Raw genomic sequence first — 21,993 nt, 5'->3', positions numbered from 1 at the left:
TGTAGCGAGAAAGCAACATGAGCTCGACTGCCCACAGATGTGACTTACTATTCCTATCTTAAACCCAAGAAGACACTTGAACAGTTGAGCTGGAGTACAGTACTGTACTGAGTGAACAGAAGGGAAAGGAACTAACCTGGGTTATGGAAGGAAGGGAGCCTCACCCAACATACTCAGAGTGGGTCTACCTTGAGGCCTGTCTGTAAAACTAAACTGGTTTCTGAGCCAGTTGTCCAATGGTTCAAAAGGAAACAGGACTTAGCAAGACCATTTAGCTCCTACTATTTTCATAGAAATACGTATCAAATGAGTGTACTATGAAAGTATGAACAATTTTGTAGTGTTTTTTTTTTGAGGCATGGTTTCATTCTAGCCTCCAGTTTACAGGGACCCTCCCAAGTACAAGCCAGCACACCCAGCTACTCAAGTCTTGGTTTGGTTGGGTTTTTTGCCTGGCCTTCAGCTCAGGGTGATATTCGTGTCCCAGCCTCTTCTGAGTGCTGAGGTTACAAGTGAGTTATCAAGCATGGTTCTTTGTTCAAAGTTGAAAACCCTTTCAGAGTCCTTAGCTTTTTGCTCACCATCTCTTAGTACACTCTGTCATTTGTTGCCCTTTCACTATAATTTGTGACTGTTCTTATAAAGGCTACATACTAAAAAGCAGCCATGAATTAGGGACGGGGCCTATGCTCTGGATAGGAGCAGTTACTGACCTCTTCATTTCTGTCTTCCGCATCCTCCCGAAGAACCATGTCCAGGACGCTCCCCTTGATCTTGAAGTCCCGGGAGGTGCTGAACTTCATGTACTGCATCAGGTTCACCTGGGACAGGTGTAAACCAACAGCTTAAACCGCTTATAGTGTGCACCTCACAGACCTTCAGCACAGTTCATAGAGTGTGCATGTGCCCTGGCCTGCTGTGTCAGCACTTTCCTGCATGACGTTGGAATTCGAGTCATAAGATCAGAAATAATAAACGGGAAAGGATCATTGTTTAACTTTTTCCCTCTGTAGTTGTGCTGCCTCAGCCTGCCTGACCCTTCAATAGTAAATCAACATTATGCCAGAAAATAGTAATTTTACCTTGGACTTTTTAGATAGCTGGATGAGAAATTTTTCATACTGTTCAATGGCGAAAATCAGGTTAGGGATTGGCTTGGTTTCCCGAAGAACTTTGGTGGCCTAAGGGCAAAAAGAACATCAATTTCAGCTTCAGTGTTCTGTAAGGTTTTGTCTGGAATTTTCTTTAGCAGAGCCACTCATGACTAGGGGAAAACCAGTGTATCTCCCGTATTTACACACCAGTGAAGTAGGGCTAGCTTAATCTCACCTGCCAAGAGGTTACACAGAAGCTATACATGTGAATCCTCCTGTGTGTAATATCTAAGACCAGCTGCCAGGGCAAGACCATTTGCAAACATTTAGTTGACATATTCTTTTTTTTTTGTTTTTTTGAGGTAGGGTCTCACTCTGGTCCAGGCTGACCTGGAATTAACTCTGTAGTCTCAGGGTGGCCTCAAACTCATGGTTGATCCTCCTACCTCTGCCTCCCGAGTGCTGGGATTAAAGGCGTGCGCCACCACGCCCGGCTAGTTGACATATTCTTAAAACAAGGAACTCATTTGGCGCTTGCTCTATTTCCTTTTCTAGTCAGCATATGAATTTTTGTTGGTAGGATTTTGTCTTTTCCTTTCAATCATAAACAACAGGTCCTTCTAAATGTTTATATATACATGTGTGTTATATTTTTCAAAACTTTTGAGGAAAAACCCTAATCTCTTTTCACTATGTTACCATGACTGGCCTCCCAAGTTCTTCAATTATGAGGCATGTGCCACTATACGGGGCAGCCTTCTCCATTTTAAACATTTACGAGATATTCTATAGCTGAACATTCAGACTTCTGCTTTTAATGTCTGCTCAGTATTCTCCAATGTGTACTGTAACTTATTTAGCCGGTCCTCATCCTGTATTTCCCTTTAATAAATGTGAGGGGGCTGCAAAATGGCTTAGGAGTTAAGGTGCTTGCTAGCAAAACCAAAGGACCCACGTTCGATTCCCTAGTACCCACATAAAACTAGATGCACAAGGTGGTGATGCATGTGTTTGGAGTTCATCTGCAGTGGCTACAGGCCCTGGCGTGCCCATTCTCTATCTTCCCCTCTTTCAAATAAATAGCGTGCACCATGATCACGCCCATCCACACTCATCAATTCTTACAAAGCCTTTTTGGACTATCTTTTCTTCCTTCCCTGTAAACAGGGTTTTTTGTTTTTGTTTTGAGGTAGGGTCTTACTCTAGCCCAAGCTGACCTGGAGCTCATTCTGTAGTCCTAGGCTAGTCTCAAACTCACAGTGATCCTCCTACCTCTGCCTTTCAAGTGCTGGGATTAAAGGTGTATACTTCCATGGCCCCTGAAAACAATTCAAACAACATCTAATGATCACTGGTTGTGTTAATGACCAGGTTGGCAGCTTACCGTTACTGCGGGAATAGTAGCTTTTTCCTTTTCCTTCTCTCCTGTGTACTTCAGATTGTTACTCCGGTTCTAAGGAAACAAACACACTCTCATTCCTCAAGATTTTTCTCTACTAGGCAAGCTACTGAAAATAGGGTTCAAGTCTAGATTAACAGGATTATCTGGGTAGCAGATACTGTAAAGTAGGAAAAAGTGTGATGACATAATCCTCAGGATCTGTCTGATGTATGGCCATACCACACTGAAAATGCCCAGTCTCACCTAAGCAGGGCCAGGCCTGGTTAGTACTTGGATGAGATGTCTGTATAACTAGTTGTTTCTGGAATTACTACCTGGAAACTAAAGATAACCATTACTGTATTAGGTTAGCTAAGAGACTGATTGGTGAGGTACATATAGATAATTAAAAAGTGACATTTGGGCTGGAGAGATGGCTTAGGGGTTAAGGCACTTGCCTGCAAAGCCTAAGGACCCAGGTTCAGTTCCCCAGTACACATGTAAAGCCAGATGCACAAGGCACATGTGTCTGGAGGCCCTGGTATTCACATTCTTTCTCAAAAAAAAAAAAAAAAATTTATCTACCTACCTACCTACCTACCTATCTATCTATCTATCTATCTATCTATCAATATTTTTTTTTTAAAAGGAAGGACTTGGGCCAGAAGGATGGTTTAGTGGTTAAGGCATTTGCCTGTGAAGCCTAAGGACCCATGTTTAACTCTCCGGGTCAGATGCACAAAGATGAGGCAAGCACAAGGTCGGTTGTGCCCCTTAGGTGGTGCAAACGTCTGGAGTTTGATTGCAGTGGCTGAGGTCCTGGCACACCAATTCTCTGTCTCTCTAAAATAAATTTTAAGGAAGTGTGTAGGGGGACTTTTGCCACAGTGGTGCATGCCTTTAATCTCAGCACTTGGGAGGATGAAGTAGGAGGATTGCTGTGAGTTCAAGATCAGCCTGGGCTAGAGTAAGACCCTACCTCAAAAAACCAAAAGAAAAGGGGTAGGAGGAGTTCAAGGTGACAGCAGGCACGGACATTTTCCTGCTGAGCAGCTGACTAAAGAGCTCCACTAAAGCGAGGAAGCTGTTCCAGGAGCCTCTAGTTTTTCCACCTAGAGGTAACCACCGGATGTACATAGTGTGGTTAGCATGCTGAAGAAGGGTGGGAAGGGGCACTTGCCTGAGCTGTAGGTTATCAGGTAACAACCTTCCTGGAGAGAAAGGAAGAACTCGTGAAGGGAAACCAAGAAGTAAAGGATCCAGAATGGAGAGAGATGGGAAAGATCCACTCAAGTATGAGGTACAAAGACAGGAAGCTTCTATCTAAAGGGAGTAGACGTGGTCCATAGCAAAAATAAGAGAAGACAACAATGATCTAAAAATGCAGAGGTGGAGAATGGAATTTCAAAGGGGAAAGTGGGGGGGGGAGAGGAAGGGAATTACCATGGGATTTTTTTTATAATCATGGAAAATGTTAATAAAAATAAAAAATAAAAATGCAGGGGAAGCCGGGTGTGGTGGTGCACGCCTTTAATCCCAGCACTTGGGAGGCAGAGGTAAGACTGCCGTGAGTTCAAGGCCACCTGTGAGACCTACCTTGAAAAAAATATAAATAAAAATGACATGACCTGCATCTGATAAGGCACAAGGCAAGGATAATGCTAAAACTCCTATAATGTACAGAGTAGGCCCCACAACAAAACACGGTCAAACCAAACATGCCAACAGTGGCAACCTTAAAAGACCTCTGGTTTAAGCAAACAGCAAAGATGACAGTACTTCAAAAATCTAATGCTACATGGGATCAGACGACATTAAAATTTTCCCCAAACTCCAATAGTCTATAAATAACTAGAGGGGAAAGGAAAAGGGTCTTGGCAAATGACCAAACAAGCCTTTATCACCTCCACCTCCCGGAAGTGCTGCTGTTCTCACACAACACTGCCACCTCATTTCAGCCCTCTCCAGGTGCTGGCTGCTACTTCACTTACACTTGGGAAGGAGCTAATGACACAGACTTTCAGGCACTCAGAAAAGAGCCATGTCACTGAGCCAAAGCAGCTTTGTTCTTTCTGTACTCCAACTATGAGCATATCAAATGCTTTCTCTGTCTTAATTAAAACGGTAGTAACCATCAGGAATGTGGGCATAAAACTAGAGTAAGACCAGGAGAAATAAGTAGGGAGGGGGAAGAGCAAGAAATAAACAGGCTAGGTGAGGGACAGACCTGTGGGGATGGGAGGGGGTGGGAGGGAGGACGGGGAGGAGAATTACACATAACTTAAGACAACATGAATCACTTATATAGAAACCCTCCTTCTACATTCTACAAGCTACAACCACCAATAAAGCAGGAGGAGGGGTGGTCTAGACAGAAGCACCCTGTAGAAGGTAGAAAAAGCTTAATTCTAAAGGCATGGGCTCTGGCTGGTTAATGCCAGGCCCAGAATTGAGTTAGCTTAGTGAGCTGTTGGTCAGAGACCCATGAAGGCCCCAAAACAATGCAGACCTTTGTTATAACACTTGATTACCTGCTGGAGCTAAAAGGTGACCCTGTTGCTGAAGACATCACAGACTGTAGTCACAGTTCATCATGCAGGAACTGAAAGGGAAACCAGTTCCCTCCTGGCTAGCCCTCATAGTGTTGGAAAACACAATGGGAGACAATGGTCACTAACAGTGTGAGCAAGCGGGAACCCTACAAGCTATGAAATCAACCAGCCGGACAAGTACACACTTGTGCAACAGTGGCACACAGCCTCTGAGGGTAACCAACTATTCTCTGATTGGACATGTGGCCCATTCAGTGGAGTAGAACTCATATCTGGTACTGGAAACTAAGTCAGAATCCAAAGTCCAGGAAACTCATAGACGCCAGAGAGAAGCCCCTACTGCTCTCTGAACAAGGAGGGTGGGCTTACACACCAAAGAACCTCTCAAATAACTATGAATATCTCCTTTAATCCAAACTGCTCTCCCCTTGGTTGGAGAATCTGTTCTATTTTATAGGTGACAGAGGAAACTGAGGATCCATCAATATGACAAGAAAAGATAGCTGACTGCCTACCATAGGAGCCACCTATACCACACTTCCCTGGGCTCATGAAAAAACTGCAGAAGTGGGGACAGTGAGTATTGTTCCTACTGCTAGCCTGACAACCAAGGGAACAGTGAGAGACACTGTGGTCAATCAAAATACACTGAATCAGAAACCTAGAGGCTACAGAGATTCAACACTAAACTAGACAGCTAACAGACCCACCATGGCTCAGAGACCATTGCAGAAGAGGGAGCTGGAAGATTTTAACAGCCACAGGTTGGTAGAAATATCCTGAGGCACAGCTTTCCCCCCACACAGAGACTGACTGAGGGCTAATTCCCCAACAGTGAACACCAACAGCCCCACTGGGGAGAGCCCTCAGGGAAAGCAGAACTAGGCTAGAAAGGATATAAGACTACAATCTCTGTAAAAAATAAAAATGGGCTGGAGAGATGGCTCAGTGGTTAAGGCTCTTGTCTGCAGAGCCTAACGACCTGAATTTGACTACCCAGCACCCCACATGGAGCCAGATGCACAAAGTAGCATATGTCTGGAGTCCATTTGCAGTGGCTGGAGGCCCTGGTGTAGGTGTACTCATTCTCTCTTCTATCTCTCACTGCTTCCAAGTAAATAAAATAAGAGTTCATGCTGCAAAACTTTTAAACTTAGCTCAGCCTGATGAACATCTGTGGCCTATAGCATGCATACACTCTGCTCCAGGGACCAAGCTACCCCTGGGAATTATAAGAAGCCCTTTCTGGAAGATTGTGGTACTGCCTCAGAATCACTTACCTGCACATAAGATATGAAAGAATAACAATAGGGGGTCAAAAGTGAGCCAGACAACTTCACCTGCAGTGATGGAGAAGGAAACCAATGTAAGCAGCAGTAAAACGCTTCCCCTGTTTTTAGAAAAACTATTCTCAACTTACCAACTTTTCCACATTTTTTGGAATTCCTCCAGAGCTCGGACATACCTGGAGATTCTAGTAACAAAAGATGTCTAGATTTAGCAGACTGTCCTATGAAGCCACAGTGACTCTTACAGTAAGCCTATGAGCATGACTCACTGCTCTGACTGCAGAGGGAAAAGTTCAGACTTCCTTTCTTCCCCTCCTTCAAAGCTCCCAAGCTCTTCAGATAACAGGCAATGAAGGGGTCATTTCTGACTTGCTCTGCTACCTCAAGCTAAGAATTTAAAAAAAGGAGGGGCTGGAGAGATGGTTCAGGAGTTGAGTTAAGCACTTGCTCACAAAGCTTAAGGATCTGGGTTTGATTCCCTAGCACCCATCTAAAGCCAGATACACTAGGTGGCACATGCATTTGGAGTTTGTTTATAGTGGCTAGAGGCTCTGGTGCACCCATTCTATCTGCTTCTCTCTCTCTCTGTGTCTCTAAGTAAATAAATAAATAAAATATGAAAGAAAAAAGGAAAGAGAAGAGTTTTTCTGAAAAAGGCATTAACTCTCAATCGGGTCTTATATACTATATGCCAAGGAAATTAGAGCTTCTGAAAGCCAAATCAGAATTATGCCCTCCAGTGCCCCTCATCGTCCCCCTATGGAAAGCCTTTATCTACTGATCAAGTAACAATGAAACCATGATTTGCAAGGATGTGGGCAAGAGCTGTTCAAAGGCATTCTACTACTGGTTAGTTGGGACAGGATGGACAGAATCTGATCACCTCCCAGATAGATACTCACATATCTGACAAATGCTGTAAGGATGGTATATATTTTGCACAGGTCCTTTAATAAGGTGTCGACACAGCTGCCCGATGGCAGGGCTGTCTGTACTAGCTCATGGAAAAATGTAATCAGGGTTCCCAGTTGCATGATGATGGCTTTCTCGGCGGGAAGGTTTGGTGGAACTGCTTGAGAAGAGGATTCTTCTGAAGGAAACAAAGTCACTATATTTCAAGTCTGATTTTCTAGTTAATAGTAAGAGAATTACAACAGACCAACCCCAGGGCAAGTTCAAGAGCTCAAGCCTTACTTACAACTCAGTTTTACACTTCAGCTTTGCACTCATTAAGCCCCACCTGTAAGTCATTTTACCTGACAGTGTATCTTGGCTCACTTGTCCTTTAAGTTTGGTGATTAACCAGTCCACTTCTTCCAGAATCTTCTCAGCCTGACTCAGTACAAGTAACTGAAAGAAAGGATTATCTGTAACGATTCCCTATACACAGCTGCTGGGGTAATAACAACCACTACAGTGGTGTTTACAGATGGAACAGAAGAAATGGCAAAGCTATTTCTCATGGACTGGGATTAATACTTACGCAGACAGTGGGGGCAGCTGTTCTCAAATTCACCATAGCATAGTGGTTTGTTTTCTCCACTTCTACATCCTGGAAAGGGAAAGTAAGACATAATAGCAGCAAGGCCACCCCCCAGCCTCCATCCCCACACAAGATGTTGTACAGAAGGCTCACTATAGTACCTGGTCTATATCTCCCAGCTGCCCATGGATATCCTGGGACAAGTCACGAAGCACAGTGACAGGACTCTTACATAAAACATGCAGGCTGAAGAGCAGGTTCATCAAGCTTCTGCAAAATGAGGCATCCTCTAGAAGGAAGGAGAGAAAACTTAACATACTTGTGTTTGTAGCTTTCTTACACTGGCAATGGAGAATGTGAATAGGAAAGACCTTTTCTCTTCTAAATAGTACTTGTTAATGATGATTCTATATGAAGCCTTTAGGAAATGTGGCAAGAAACTTACCCCAGCTATTTTCCTTGCATATCTTAGAAGTCCAGGACAATACCTGTGCAAACTAAACAAGAGAGATAACAGAAACATGCTAAAAATACATGATGTCAGAAGAGAAGAATCCCAGATTTTTACAAGACTAAGTAAATCACTTGCCAAAATAAAATGGTAATGTAAGAGCAACATACAAGTAAATCCTCAGTTATGAGAATCATTGATACTTTTTGTACAGCATATGATTCAATGTCTATATCCTCCTTAAGGATATAGTACCGAAATCTAGCTGGGCATTGTGGCATATACTTTTAATCCTAGCACTCAGGAGACTGAGATAGGAGGATTGCCATGAGTTCAGGGTCAGCCTGGGCTAGAGACTCTCCTTAAAAAAAAAAAAAGTGGGCTGGAGAGATGGCTTAGCAGTTAAGCGCTTGCCTGTGAAGCCTAAGGACCCTGGTTCGAGGCTCAGTTCCCCAGGTCCCACATTATCCAGATGCACAAGGGGGCGCACGCGTCTGGAGTTCGTTTGCAGTGGCTGGAAGCCCTGGCATGCCCATTCTCTCTCTCTCCCTCTATGTGCCTTTCTCTCTGTGTCTGTAGCTCTCAAATGAAAAAATAAAATAAAAAAAAAGTAGTGAAGTGAGATAGAGGTCTAACTTTTTACCCTTGACCTCCCTCTGCTGCTAAATTTTCTTTTTATGTCCCTACCCTTTAGACATCTTTAAGGACTTTAGGCTAACAGTGAAGTATAGAAGAAGGTGATCCTGGTCATTAGGGCATAGAAAAGGGTGTGGGGAGGAAGAAATAATAAAAAAAGATTGAAAAAAAAAAAGCAAGCCCAGCGTGATGGCACACACCTTTAATTCCAGCACTCAAGAGGTAGAGTGAGTTCCAGGTTAGCCTGGGCTAGAGAGAGACCATACCTCAAACAATCAGAACACACAGACCAAATTCATTTAGAAGACAAGGTTTTGGAGGGAGCAGACATACACTCAAGTCTTCCACTTTCTTTCTTTTCTTTCTTTCTTTTTTTTTTTTTTTTTTGTATTTTTCAAGGTACAGTCTCGCTCTAGCCCAGGCTGACCTGGAATTCACTTTGGTAGTGTCACGGTGGCCTTGAACTCAAGGCAGTCCTCCTATTTCTGCCTTCCAAATGCTGGGATTAAAGGCGTGCACCACAAGGCCCAGCTGAAAATGTCTTTTTTTTTTTTTTTTTAATTTATTTATTTGAGAGCGACAGACACAGGGAGAAAGACAGATAGAGGGAGAGAGAGAGAATGGGAGCGCCAGGGCTTCCAGCCACTGCAAACGAACTCCAGACGCGTGCGCCCCCTTGTGCATCTGGCTAACGTGGGACTTGGGAAACCGAGCCTCGAACCGGGGTCCTTAGGCTTCACAGGCAAGCGCTTAACCGCTAAGCCATCTCTCCAGCCCATGTCTTTCTTTTTTATTTTCCACTAAAACATATTTTTATTTATTTGAGAGAGACAGAAAGAAAGAAGGGGGGGGGAGAGAAAGAGAATGAGAATGGATGCATGGGAGCCTCCAGCCACTGCAAACAACTCCAGATGCACGTGCTACCTTACACTGCTGTTCTGGGGAATCAAACTTTTGTCCTTTAGTTTTACAGGCAAGCACCTTAACCGCTAAGACATCTTTCCAACCTCCATTGTTTTTTGAAACAGGTTTTCAGGCACAAAAACACTTACATACAGTGACACCTGAGTGTAGATTACTAAGGACTTTTGTGGGGCAGGGAGGGAAGCAAAATTAAAAGACCAGCTGAAAGCTCTCTCTGTAAACTGCTATGTGAAGACATCCAGAACACTGTTATGAAAATGAAATAAGGAGGACACTGAAACAAGAGCTTGTGTGAAAAACAGTAAGGTAAGGAATAAGAATCTGTATTCATGTTGAGGTGGTGGCACACACCTCTTATCCTAGCACTCAGAAGGCAGAGGTGGGAAGATCAATGAGAGTTTGAAGCCAGCCTAAAACTACATAGTGAATTCCAGATCAGTATGAGCTACAGCGAGATCTTACCTTAAAAGAAAAAAAAAAAAAGAATCTGTATTCATATTATTCCATGGGAATAAGCTATCTTGAAAGGTAAAGTAGAAATTAATAGTGCTTGCAAGAACAGAAAAGATAAGAGGATGTGGTTAAAGAAGGCCATTGGTTTTATATATAGATATGGTTTTTAAAATTTTTATTTTAATTTTTATTTTTCAGATTTTTATTTTTTTATTTATCGAGAGCAACAGACACAGAGAGAAAGACAGATAGAGGGAGAGAGGGAGAATGGGCGCGCCAGGGCTTCCAGCCTCTGCAAACGAACTCCAGACGCGTGCGCCCCCTTGTGCATCTGGCTAACGTGAGACCTGGGGAACCGAGCCTCGAACCGGGGTCCTTAGGCTTCACAGGCAAGAGCTTAACCGCTAAGCCATCTCTCCAGCCCAATCTTTATTTTTCAAGGTAGGGTCTCTAGTGCAGGCTGACCTGGAGTTCACTACATAGGCTCAGGGTGGCTTCGAAATCATGGTGAGCCTCCTACCTCTGCTTCCCAAGTGCTGGGATTAAATGTGTGTGCCACTCTGCCCTTCTCATAAGTATTTTAAAAATATACTTATTATTTTATTTTTATTGATTTGAGAGTGAGGGAGGGAAGGAGAGAAAGAAAGAAGCAGATAGAGAGAATGGGCACATCAGGGCCTCTAGCCACTGCAAACGAACTCCAGATGCACGTGCCACCTTATGCATCTGGCCTACGTGGATCATGATGAGTTGAACTTGGGTCCTATGGCTTTGTAGGCAAGTGCCTTAACTGCTAAGCCATCTCTCCAGCCCATAAATATTTTTATAATTCCTGGTTTTCAAATCACAGGACTTTATTACCCACTCAAAATCCAATTAAAAAAAAAACAAAAACAGAGGCTGGGATGTGACTCAGTTGGTATAGTGCTTGCTTGCCTAGCATTTTTGAAACCAAGGGTTTGAATCCCAGCCCCATGTAAACAAGAATGGAGACTTACATCTGTAATACTGGCATACCAGAGTTAAGACAGGAGGATCAGGAGTTCAAGGTTATCCTTGGCTACATACTGAGTTTAAGGCTGGCCTGGGCCACACGGGATCTTGTCATAAAAAGCAAAAGAGAAAAAATTTTTTAGACATTACCTGAAATTAAGAGGAAAGGAGTATGATGAGAGGTAGATTAAATGTTTTTCCTTCATCAGTCTCTCCAAACACATTTATTTTCCCTCAGACTCCTCCCCCACTGTTTCTTTCTCAGTTCTTTTCAATCTCTAGCAAATGTAGCAGTATGAAAGAATGAAATTGAAAGTTGTAGTGAATTATTTGTAGTTGGGGTGGAGTAAAAAGGGGACTAACCTGGATCTAGGATATTAGGAAAATCAAATCTGTCCTATAATGCTTTGACTGCCTTAACATCGCCCTTCCCCAAGTCACAGTTTCCTACATGAGTAGCCATGTCCTCTAGAGCTCTGACATATCAGGAAGCAGACACGGAAGAAAAGTGCCCTGACTCCTGAGGATATTCCTCATCACCCTTCAGGGATATTACTCCTGAATGGAACACACACACCAAATATTCCTTCTCTTATTCTTGTGTGTATGCATGAATTCTCATATGGACACACATAAAACTCATCTCTACAGAGTTGTTTCTGCTTTGGGATTGTGGTCCCATGTTGTAGAAATGAACTGTAAGAACAAATTCTGGGAATGAACGAGAAAGAGCTGTGGGAATATTTTCTTCCTTATTTTCTTCCTTCTCTCCCTCCCTCTTTTCTTTCTTTTTTCTTTCCTTTCCTTTCTGGTTTTCCAAGGTGGGGTCTCACTCTAGCCCAAGCTGAACTGGAACTTACTCTGTGGTCTCAGGCTGGCCTTGAACTACCAGTGATCCTCCTACCTCAGCCTCCCAAGTACTGACATTAAAGGAGTATGCCACCATGCCTGTGGGAATATTTCTTATGGACCTTCCATGTAACTTTTCTGAACTTATTGCTGTGAGATGCTAAATTCCTTACTTGTAATTTGCCCTAAAATAAATCTGGCAACTATGTAATCCACACATTTGAAAGCAATGTGAATAGGTTTCCTCTGTCTTGGTGGACCTTTGGCCTGAACAGTACAGATGACCAATATTGATAAGTAACGTTTATGCTGACAGAGGGCTGGAGAGATGGCTTAGTGGTTAACACACTGGCCTGCAAAGCCTAGGGACTCATGTCTGACTCTCAAAGTCCCACGTAAACCAGATGCACAAAGTGACAGAAGCATGCAAGATCACACATGAGCACAAGGGGGGCGCATGCGTTTGGAGTTCAACTGTTGTGGTTGGAAGCCCTGGCATGCCAATTCTCTCTCTCTGTCACATAGAAACACACAAAAAAAGATGCTGACAGATCTTAAACTATAGTCTTTGCCCAGTTTCCTTAGTGGTTTCAACTCTCAATTGAGAAAGGGCACATGTGTAATAAGTGCTGCTCTAGGACTGAAGACAATGAGGTCAGTTAACTATGGGCTTAATGTGACTGTGCTTGTGATCCGAGTGTATGTGTGTTCTGGATCAGCAGAGTCCAATAGGTCGTACCCCTAAATCCATTCCTTTAACAAATGTTTAAGGATTATCTAAAGTCATAAGTTCCTTACCCTTTGCTCATACAATGCATTACTTGTTCACATATTACTCTTTCTTTCCCTTTCCTTCCTTCCCATCCTCCCTTTTCTCTTCCTTCCTTCCTTTCTTTTCTTTCTTTCTATGTGGTTTTTCAAGGTAGGGTTTCACTCTAGCCCAGACTGACTTGGAATTCATTATGTAGTCTCAAATTGGCCTTGAACGCACAGCAATCCTACCTCTGCTGGGATTAAAGGCGTGCACCCCCACACCCGGCTGGATTACTGGTTTTTGCCTGCTCAATAAAAATGCCCAATAATGGGGCTGGCAAGATGACTCAGCAGTTAAAGGCACTTGCTTGCAAAGCTTGATGGCCTGGATTCAATCCCCCAGTTCCCATGTACAGCCAGATGCACAAAGAGGCATATGCGTCTGGAGTCTGTTGGCAGTGACAGGAAGCTCTGTCACTCCCTTTCTCTCTCTTTCAATCTACCTCTCTGTCTCTTGCAAATAAGTAATAAAAAAAATTTAAATTCCAATACCTGTACTCAGAAGCCACAGCCACAATAAGATCAAAGCAGTAGCGACAGCAGAAGCAATGGATTTACTAATAGCTTAAACTAAATTTCAAACTTCAGAATTTTTTTTTTTCCAGGCTGCTGCTAGAGACAGCTAGCCCATTCCTGGGTATACAAGGAGTTAGTTCTCCCATTTCTCAAGCTCAATAAAACATTTGAAGACACTTCTCCAGAAGGCCACCAACACCACTGACTCACACTAGGCATCTGAGTTCTGATCCAAATAATGTGCAGCTTGTGTCATTCTAAGGTGCCTGTATATTTTAGTCCCATGAAAAGAGTCCTTGTCTGTCTTGGATACAATGCAAGTATATAGTGAAGGCTGGAAAAAAAGCCTCATTCAAGGTTGCTGTGTTCACAGAAATGACATTTATTGGGTGGGATGGGAGCAAGGAGACAAAAAAATGGGGTTTATGCTTTGGGAAGCAGCATCAAGATGGGACATTTCACTTGTGAAGTAAGTCAGTCTTTACTCTTTGCTGAAACCTGCTCCCAGAACTGGCATGCAGGACTACAACTTGCCTAAGGAGTCTAAGGCCTTCCCTACCCAAGAGCTAGGCAAAGATGAGATGGCACAAGATGTCTTTTGATTCACTCTAGATTTGTTTTCAGCAGGCAGATTCATCCACTGTGCACAGTTGTTGCATTCTAGTACTCAGAAGCTTCTAAGTGACAGAATTTTGGTTTTCTAGTCAAGTTGGCTGTTCTGGGAGAGAAGAGTCACCACTGGCATCAAAGCTTTCTGAGGAAGACTAGACTGACTTGTGTTTGTTCCTTGCCATCAAACCTCCACTTTTATTTCAGCACCACTTCAGGCCTTTTCCAGTTGAGTCAAGGGCCAGGTAGTACAGCCATTAATCCTTGGGTCAGGAGGCCCTCATGCAGCAGGGCAGTTTTCTGTCCTCTTTCTTTTCTTTGTCTTCTTCTTCTTAAAAATATTTTACTTTTTTTAAAAAAAAATTATTTATTTATTTGAGAGCAACAGACACAGAGAGAAAGACAGATAGAGGGAGAGAGAGAGAATGGGCGCGCCAGGGCTTCCAGCCTCTGCAAACGAACTCCAGATGCGTGCACACCCTTGTGCATCTGGCTAACGTGGGACCTAGAGAACCAAACCTCGAACCAGGGTCCTTAGGCTTCACAGGCAAGCGCTTAACTGCTAAGCCATCTCTCCAGCCCAATATTTTACTTTTATTGATTTATTTGACAGAGCAAAAGAGGGAAAGAGAATGGGCACACCAGGACCTCTAGCTACTGCAGACAAACTCCAGATGCATGCGAACCCTTGTGCATCTGGCTAATGTGGGTTCTGGGGAATCGAACCAAGGTCCTTTGGCTTTGCAGGCAAGTGCCTTACCCATTAAGCCATCCCTCCAGCCCCCTATCCTCTTTATTTCTGTGCCACTGTTACAAGTATCACACACTGCTCTGATCCAGACCTATAGCAAAAACCGCAGCTACCCTCACAGGTTTTTCTATTGCCCACTGTAAAGTACTTTAGCCTTAGACAAGGAGAAAACATCAGGAATCATCAAGAGTAGGAAAGAACAGCTTGCTAAAGTTGAAGGACCAAAGATACACCTGTAATTTTCTTCCCTCTACAGGGCTACAGTTTACCCTTGACAGTAGAAAACGAGTACAAGCAGTGTGCTCTTGCCCTTATGGTTGCATGTGTTCTGGTGGAAACACTGTGTAGGAAAAGATGCACTTTGAAATTCTTTTATGAATTCAGGTATTGGATTATTATGTAACCTATTACTATTACTAGACCTGAAGAAAATATCTAGATATATACTATTTATTTAAATTTTGAAAGAGTGTCATGTAATCCAGGCTGGCCCCAAATTTGCTACGAAACTGAAGAGGTCCTTGCCCTCCTACCCCACCTCCTGAATACTGGGATCAGAGGCCTTCACTATCATCTGGTTTTATGTGACAGGATTTGAAACCAGGGCTTTGTGCATGCTAGGCAAGTACTCTGCAAGCTACCTCCCCAGCTCTAGATAGACACTTATGATGCAGAAATCGTTGCTTTGGGGATTGCTACGTGGGCTAGAACAAGGACTACTATTACCTGAGCCGAGGTGGGCTCCAGCAGCTTAGACAAAGTGGAGAGCACAGTGACGAGTAAGAGGGCTTCTTTACTATTAAAATCTTCCTCTTCATTGCTAAGTAAATTCAACAAGGACCTCTGAGGAAGGAAAATATGCACACAAACATAAGAAGATAGGTCTGCATCAGGGAGAAGTGATATCTAGCCAGAAATTCCCAAGACTGAGGGAAAGAATTCAAAGTTATTAAGTTCTAAGAGGATAAAATCTGAAAACAAATCCAGATTAAGCAATACAGCCATCAAACTCTCTAAGAGTTCCCTTAAAAAATATGGACTCTTTTCCCTTTTACTCAATGTCTAATGTATAATTAGGAATAAACTGATCAGAATTTCTGGTGGTCCTCATCTCCCTAGTGCTTATCCATTGGCTTCACGGTCACACTGTGCCTCAAAGTAAGCAATCCTGACACACTTGCCCTGTTAATTGGAATACTGTGCATGTGATTATTCATTTGTCAGGCTTCTCCTCATAAGAACAAGAAATTTTTGTCTCTTTGTTTCCTGCTACACTTCCTGCAGCAACAATTTCTGGAACACAGTAGGAACTTTAAAATTATTTGTCAAAGAAATCCTGAGTGGTGGCACATACCTTTAATCCTATCATTCTTATTTATTTGCAAGCAGAGAGAGAGAGATAGAAAGGAGAGAGGCCGAGACAAAGGATGGGCATATCAGAGCCTCAAGCTGTGTGTATTTCGATTTATGTGGGTACTGGGGAATTGAACTTGGGTTGCTAGGCTTTACAGGCAAGTGCCCTAACCACTGAGACATATCTCCAGCCCCTAATCCCAGCATTCTTGAGGCAGAGGTAGAAGGATTACCATGAGTTCGAGGCCAACCTGGGACTACAGAATGTGTTCCAGTTAAGCCTTGACTAGAGTGAGAACCTATATTTAAAAAAAGAAAAAGCAAAACCAAAAAGCAAAACATCCTGATATTTTGAAACTAGTGGTTAGAAACAAATGACTTCAATTTCTAATCTAATCTTTATGCAACCTGCTAGATAATGCCAAATTATACCATATACTCAAAAACAAAAACAAAGTCCATAAATATTGATGGGTCCTGGCCACCTTTTTTTTTTTTTTTCTTTTTTGTTTGCTTTTTTCCTAGCCCATGCTGACCTGGACTTCACTATGTAGTCTCATGGTGGCCTTAAACTCACAGTGATCCTCCTACCTCTGCCTCCTAAGTGCTGGGATTAAAGGCATATAGCACCATCTCTCTAAGCCCTCCGACTACCTCTTTTTTTAATTATTAAATTATAATATTTATTAAGGGACATGCAGAGCCAAGGAAAGGCACCCACATGGCTAAAGATGCCATGTGGAGTGTCTGGGGGAAAAAGCATGAAAAGAAAGGAGAAAGGAAAACTCAAGGGGCCCTAGCCCTTACTCTCTAATGGGCTCCTTTATCTGACGACCTCTTGATGTCACCTCAAACAATGATTCCTGGAGGCCTGAGTCTTGCAGATTGGGGATGCTACATTTACATCCTCACTAGGATCCTTTTGCGTTATCTTTCATCCTAAGAGCTAGGTCTGTAAGCTGAATGAGCAAGAAAAAAAGTTAGTACAGCAACTTTCCAGGGCTCCTCACCTGAAACTGCCGGATCTGGAATACAGCTCTTTGAGTGACACTGACATCTGTATCTTCTTCATCTTTTGGATCTGTGACATCTAGAGGGAGAAAAGAATTCTATAATCTTTGAAAGAGATTGCATCTAGCTTACAGAGATTCTAGGGAATCAAACCTAGGTCCTTAGGCTTCACAGACAAATACCTTAACCACTAAACCATCCCTTCAGTCCCTCACTTTTTAAAAGTATTCTTATTTATTTGCAAGGAGGGAAAAGCAGGAAGAAAAGGGAGAAGGAGGGAAAGAAAGAAGATGGATATGTCAGCACCTCCTGCAATTGCAAACAAACTCCAAACACATGTGCCACTTTGTACATTTGGCTTTATGTGGGTACTGGGGAATCCAACTCAGGCTGTCATGTTTTGCAAGCAAGCACCTTTAACCACTGAACTATATCTCATCCCTGTGACTCATTTTTTAGACCTTTTTTTTAAAAAAAAAAAAGAAAGAAAAATTATTTGAGAGAGAAAGAGGAAGAGAATGGGCACATCAGGGCCTATACCTAGCAACTGTAAATGAATTCCAAATGCATGTGCCACCATGTGCATCTGGCTTATGTGCTTCGTAGGCAAGTACCTTAACCACTAAGCCATCTCTCCAGCCCCCTCTTTTCATTTTTTTGTTTATTTTTAATTATTTATTTGAGAGTGGCAGACAAGAGGAGGCACAGAGAATGGGCACGCCAGGGCTTCTAGCCACTGCAAACAAACTCCAGGCACGTGTACTCCCCTGTGCATCTGGCTAACGTGGGTACTGGGGAATTGAGCCTTGAACTAGGGTCTTTAGGCTTCAAAGGCAAGCGCTTAACCACTAAGCCATCTCTCCAGCAGCCTCTTTTCACTTTTTAAGATGGGCTCACTAGGTTGCCCAGGCTGGCCTTGAACTTGTGATCCTCCTATCTCAGCCTCCCAAGTACTGGAATTATACATGTGAGCCATCACATGTCTACCAACAACTAAAATCTAAGAAGGTCTTCAAAGCTTAAAAAAAGAGGTGACAAATGTATTTCTAAATTTCAACTTCATACTATATTCCATTTTCCAATCATGATTTGTGATTACACAGAATATGGTAAGTGCCAATCCTGAATCCACTAGAAGTCACTTCATAGCATAAGGACTCTTCTTAGATTTCTTCTGGCAAATGTAAAAACACAATCAAGAGATTTGGGTAAGGAGAAACTCAAAATAAGCAACTAATCAACACTGAAATGCCCACCCAGAGCCCTGAAAAACTGTTGAATCTTGGGCTGATAGAACTGTTGCACAGCGCTGAATATCTTCTGCAAACCCTCCAAACACAGCAGTGAGATACTCTTTCCTTTCTCTTTCTTTCCTGATTCTTCCACTGAAGTAGGGATTGAAGTGTATCTCCATAGCAAGACGCTGAAATGAGGAAAAGCGAGTTTATTTTCATAAACAAGGTCATTACAGTAAATTTATATATAGTAAATTCAGTACTATACAAGAAAGCTGTTCTATGAATACTTTTTCTTTGCCTGTGTAATTTGCATGGTGTGACGTGTGTGTGTGTGTGTGTGTGTGTGTGACAGAGAGTGTGAGCGAGCGCATGAGAATGAGCGAGCATAGTTGTGTGTATGTGCACATTCACTTCCAGGTGCACAGAGGAGAACGTTGTGTATCCTTCCATTGCTCATCTGTATATTTCCTTGAGAACCTTTTTATTTTCCCCTCAAGGTGGGTCTTACTCTGGCCCAGGCTGAAGTGAAATTCACTATGTAATCTCAGGGTGGCCTCGAATTTACAAGGATCCTCCTACCCCTACCTCCCCCATTTTGGGATTAAAGGAGTGTGCCACCACGCCCAGCTTGGAGCTGCAGTTTTTGTGAGCCCCAATTCTCTGGTCTTTGCTTGCTACAAACTGGGAATACAGAAATATGTGGCCTAGATATCCTGGGGCATTAGACCTGGGCAGTCTCAGTCCTTCACCCTTGTTGCAAGTGCTCTTACGCATGGAGCTATTGCTGAAGCCTCAGTTCCGTGAATTTAAAAAAAAACAACAAAAATGGTTGCAGGTCTGAATTCTCACAATAAAGGCTTTTCTATCACTGTGTGGCAATTATTGCCCTTCATTTCCAAGCAGCTACTGAGCTAATTTTTTCCTATAAATATATTTTACAAAATACCATACGGAAGTGTTATCATTTAGCATATAACACAAGCCCAATTTTCATAACCTAGCATATGCTTTTCAGATTTGCCTAGCTTTAGCCTGGAATTTGCTGTGTAATTGAGGATGACCTTGAACTCTTGATCCTCCTGCCTATACCACCTTAGTGCTGAGATTATAGGTATAGACCATGAAATCATATTTTATTCAATGCTGAAATTGGAATTCAGAGCCTTATATTACTGAGGTACATCCCCATTCCCTGTTCCTTTTTCACAGTTGAGTGGGTATCTCACTGTGTGGATGTACTATATAGTCTGCCCATTCGCCACTGTTTAAGCCATATGTTGTTGGGTATTTTAGTTCTTTCTGGGTTTTGCTATTACGTATAAAACAGGTATGACCGGGCGTGATGGCACACGCCTTTAATCCTAGCACTTGGGAGGCAGAGGTAGGAGGACTGCCATGAGTTCAAGGCCACCCTGAAACTCCATAGTGAATTCCAGGACAGCCTGGGCTAGAGTGAGACCCTACCTCGAAAAACCAAAAAAATAAAAAAATAAAACAGTTATGAACTTTTGTGTACTAGCCATTATATGGACAGTTGTTTTCTTTCTTCTTCTTCACCACTTTGGGCATGTGGGCTTTACCTGGGTACTGGTGAATCAGACCTGGGTTGGCAGCTTTGCTGAGCCATCTCGCCAGCCCCTGGACAGTTGTTTTCAGTTCTTTTGAGTGAATACATAAAAGTGGCATGTGCGTATCACAGAATAGTTGTATACTCAGCTTCTGAAGAAACTGTTACACTGTTTTCCAAGTAGTTGTATCATTTTACATACCTATCAGCCAACATGACAAAACTTTGGTATGGTTAGTCTTGTTAGACATTTTAGTAAGTGATAAAATGATAACACATTATCGGTTTAGCCAGAACGACCATCTATTTGTGTGCTTATGTGACATCTACATATATTATCTGGTAGAACATCTGTGTAAAAAATTTACTCATTTTAAAATTTTATTTTATTATTATTGCTAGGTCTGGTGACACATGCCTTTAATCCCACCAACTTGGGAGGCAGAGGTAGGAGGAATGCCTTGAGTTCAAGGCCACCCAGAGATTGCATAGTAAATTCCAGGTCAGCCTGGGCTATAGCAATACCATACCTCAAAAAAAAAAAAAAAAAAAAAGGTAGGATTCCTTACAATGCACTCCTCCAGACACAAAATAGCCTGGACATCCGGACTTTGCAGTGTCTGACACTACTTACACAAGACCATCATAATAGCAGGAAAAGATGATAATATCAAAATAACAGAGACTGACTAATAGAGGGAGAGGAGATAGGAGATGCGAAGGGGATTATCATGGTTTATTGTATATAATTATGGAAGTTGTCAGTAATAAAATTTTTTAAATTATTTTCTTATCAGTGCTCTTAATGTTTAATTGTAATTAATTTATTTGAGAGAGAGAAAAACAGAGAGAAAGAAGCAGAGAGAGAGGCAGATAGAGGAAGAATAGGCGTGCCAAGCCTCCAGCTGCTGCAGATAACTCCAGATGCATGTGCCATCTCGTGCTTATGCAGGTTCTGGGGAATTGAACTTGGGTCCTATGGCTTTGCAGGCAAGTGCCTTAACCGCTAAGCCATCTCTCTAGCCCAGTAAGTTCTTAAGAGTTATTTATTTTGGTTACTAGCCCTTCATGGACGTGAGTTTTGCAAATATTTTGTCATCTGTCTTACAAGTTTGATTTTGGTGTTACATTTAAGTTTTTAATGTCTGAATATTATGTGAAAAAAAGTTCATTATAGGTTCTTTTCCATATAAATCTTAGAATCATCTTGTCAGTCTTTATGATAAAGCTTGATAGGATGTTCCCCCTGGTGTTGAGGATTGTACCCAGGCCCTCAAGTATGACGACGCAGATGCTTTATCACTGAGTTATACTCTCAGCTCCTTGACAGGATTTTGAGATTGAACTGCAACTATAGACCCACTTGAGAAAAATTCACTTAGTGACAATATTGTTTCTTCCATTCCAACTATTTATTTGGGTCTTTTAGGACTTCTTTCATTAAAGTTTTGTAGTATTCATCACACAAACATGGCATGTTGGTTAGATTTCTAAGCAGCACATGTTATGTAGTGATATTACACATGGTGCTAATTTTGAATTTCAATTTCTAATTATTCATTATGTTAGCATGTAAAATAAAGTATTTTTAAAATACTGACCTTAAGTCCTGCAATCTTGCCAAACTCACTTAATACATCTGACAGCTTTAAAAAATTCTTTGGGGCTGGAGAGATGGCTCAGCAATTAAAGCACTTACCTGCAAAGCCTAACAACCCAGATTTGATTCCCCAATATACATGTAAATCCAGATACACAGTAGTGCATGCATTTGGAGTTTGTTGCAGCAGCTGGAGGTCCTGGCACTCTCATTTTCTCGCTTTCTCTTTGCTTGCAAATAAATAAAAATATTTTTTAAAATTCTTTGGAAAATTTTACACAATTATATTGTCTGTGAATAAAGACAATATTATTTCCTAACACTGATGTCTTTTATCAAAGTTAAAAAAAAGAGATTTTATTAATTTATTTGAAGGGGATGGGAGGGAGGAAGAGAATGGGCAGTCACTGCAGATGAACTCCAGATACAT

General features: G+C 42.2%; 1 protein-coding gene across 6 annotated transcripts in view; it reads right to left on the bottom strand.

Moving 5' to 3' along the window:
- The window catches only part of Fanci (FA complementation group I), a 97,931-nt gene that overhangs the window by 926 nt on the left and 75,012 nt on the right, over positions 1–21,993 (bottom strand). For 4 of the 6 annotated variants that reach the window (XM_045146319.1, XM_045146325.1, XM_045146320.1 and 1 more), the window contains 13 exons: positions 18,415–18,581; positions 17,158–17,237; positions 15,521–15,637; positions 8,245–8,296; positions 7,961–8,088; positions 7,800–7,868; positions 7,573–7,666; positions 7,219–7,406; positions 6,448–6,501; positions 6,308–6,367; positions 2,479–2,547; positions 1,083–1,181; positions 714–821 (listed from right to left, as the gene is read on the bottom strand). In XM_045146319.1, the coding sequence (XP_045002254.1) occupies positions 714–821; positions 1,083–1,181; positions 2,479–2,547; positions 6,308–6,367; positions 6,448–6,501; positions 7,219–7,406; positions 7,573–7,666; positions 7,800–7,868; positions 7,961–8,088; positions 8,245–8,296; positions 15,521–15,637; positions 17,158–17,237; positions 18,415–18,581 (1,285 nt within the window). The remainder of the gene's footprint in view (positions 1–713; positions 822–1,082; positions 1,182–2,478; positions 2,548–6,307; positions 6,368–6,447; positions 6,502–7,218; positions 7,407–7,572; positions 7,667–7,799; positions 7,869–7,960; positions 8,089–8,244; positions 8,297–15,520; positions 15,638–17,157; positions 17,238–18,414; positions 18,582–21,993) is intronic. The other 2 variants (XM_045146323.1, XM_045146324.1) reach the window with 2 other exon arrangements.

Source organism: Jaculus jaculus, chromosome 3 (genome assembly GCF_020740685.1).
Source record: "Jaculus jaculus isolate mJacJac1 chromosome 3, mJacJac1.mat.Y.cur, whole genome shotgun sequence".
Taxonomy (NCBI): domain Eukaryota; kingdom Metazoa; phylum Chordata; class Mammalia; order Rodentia; family Dipodidae; genus Jaculus; species Jaculus jaculus.
This window is presented reverse-complemented; position numbering and strand designations above follow the sequence as displayed.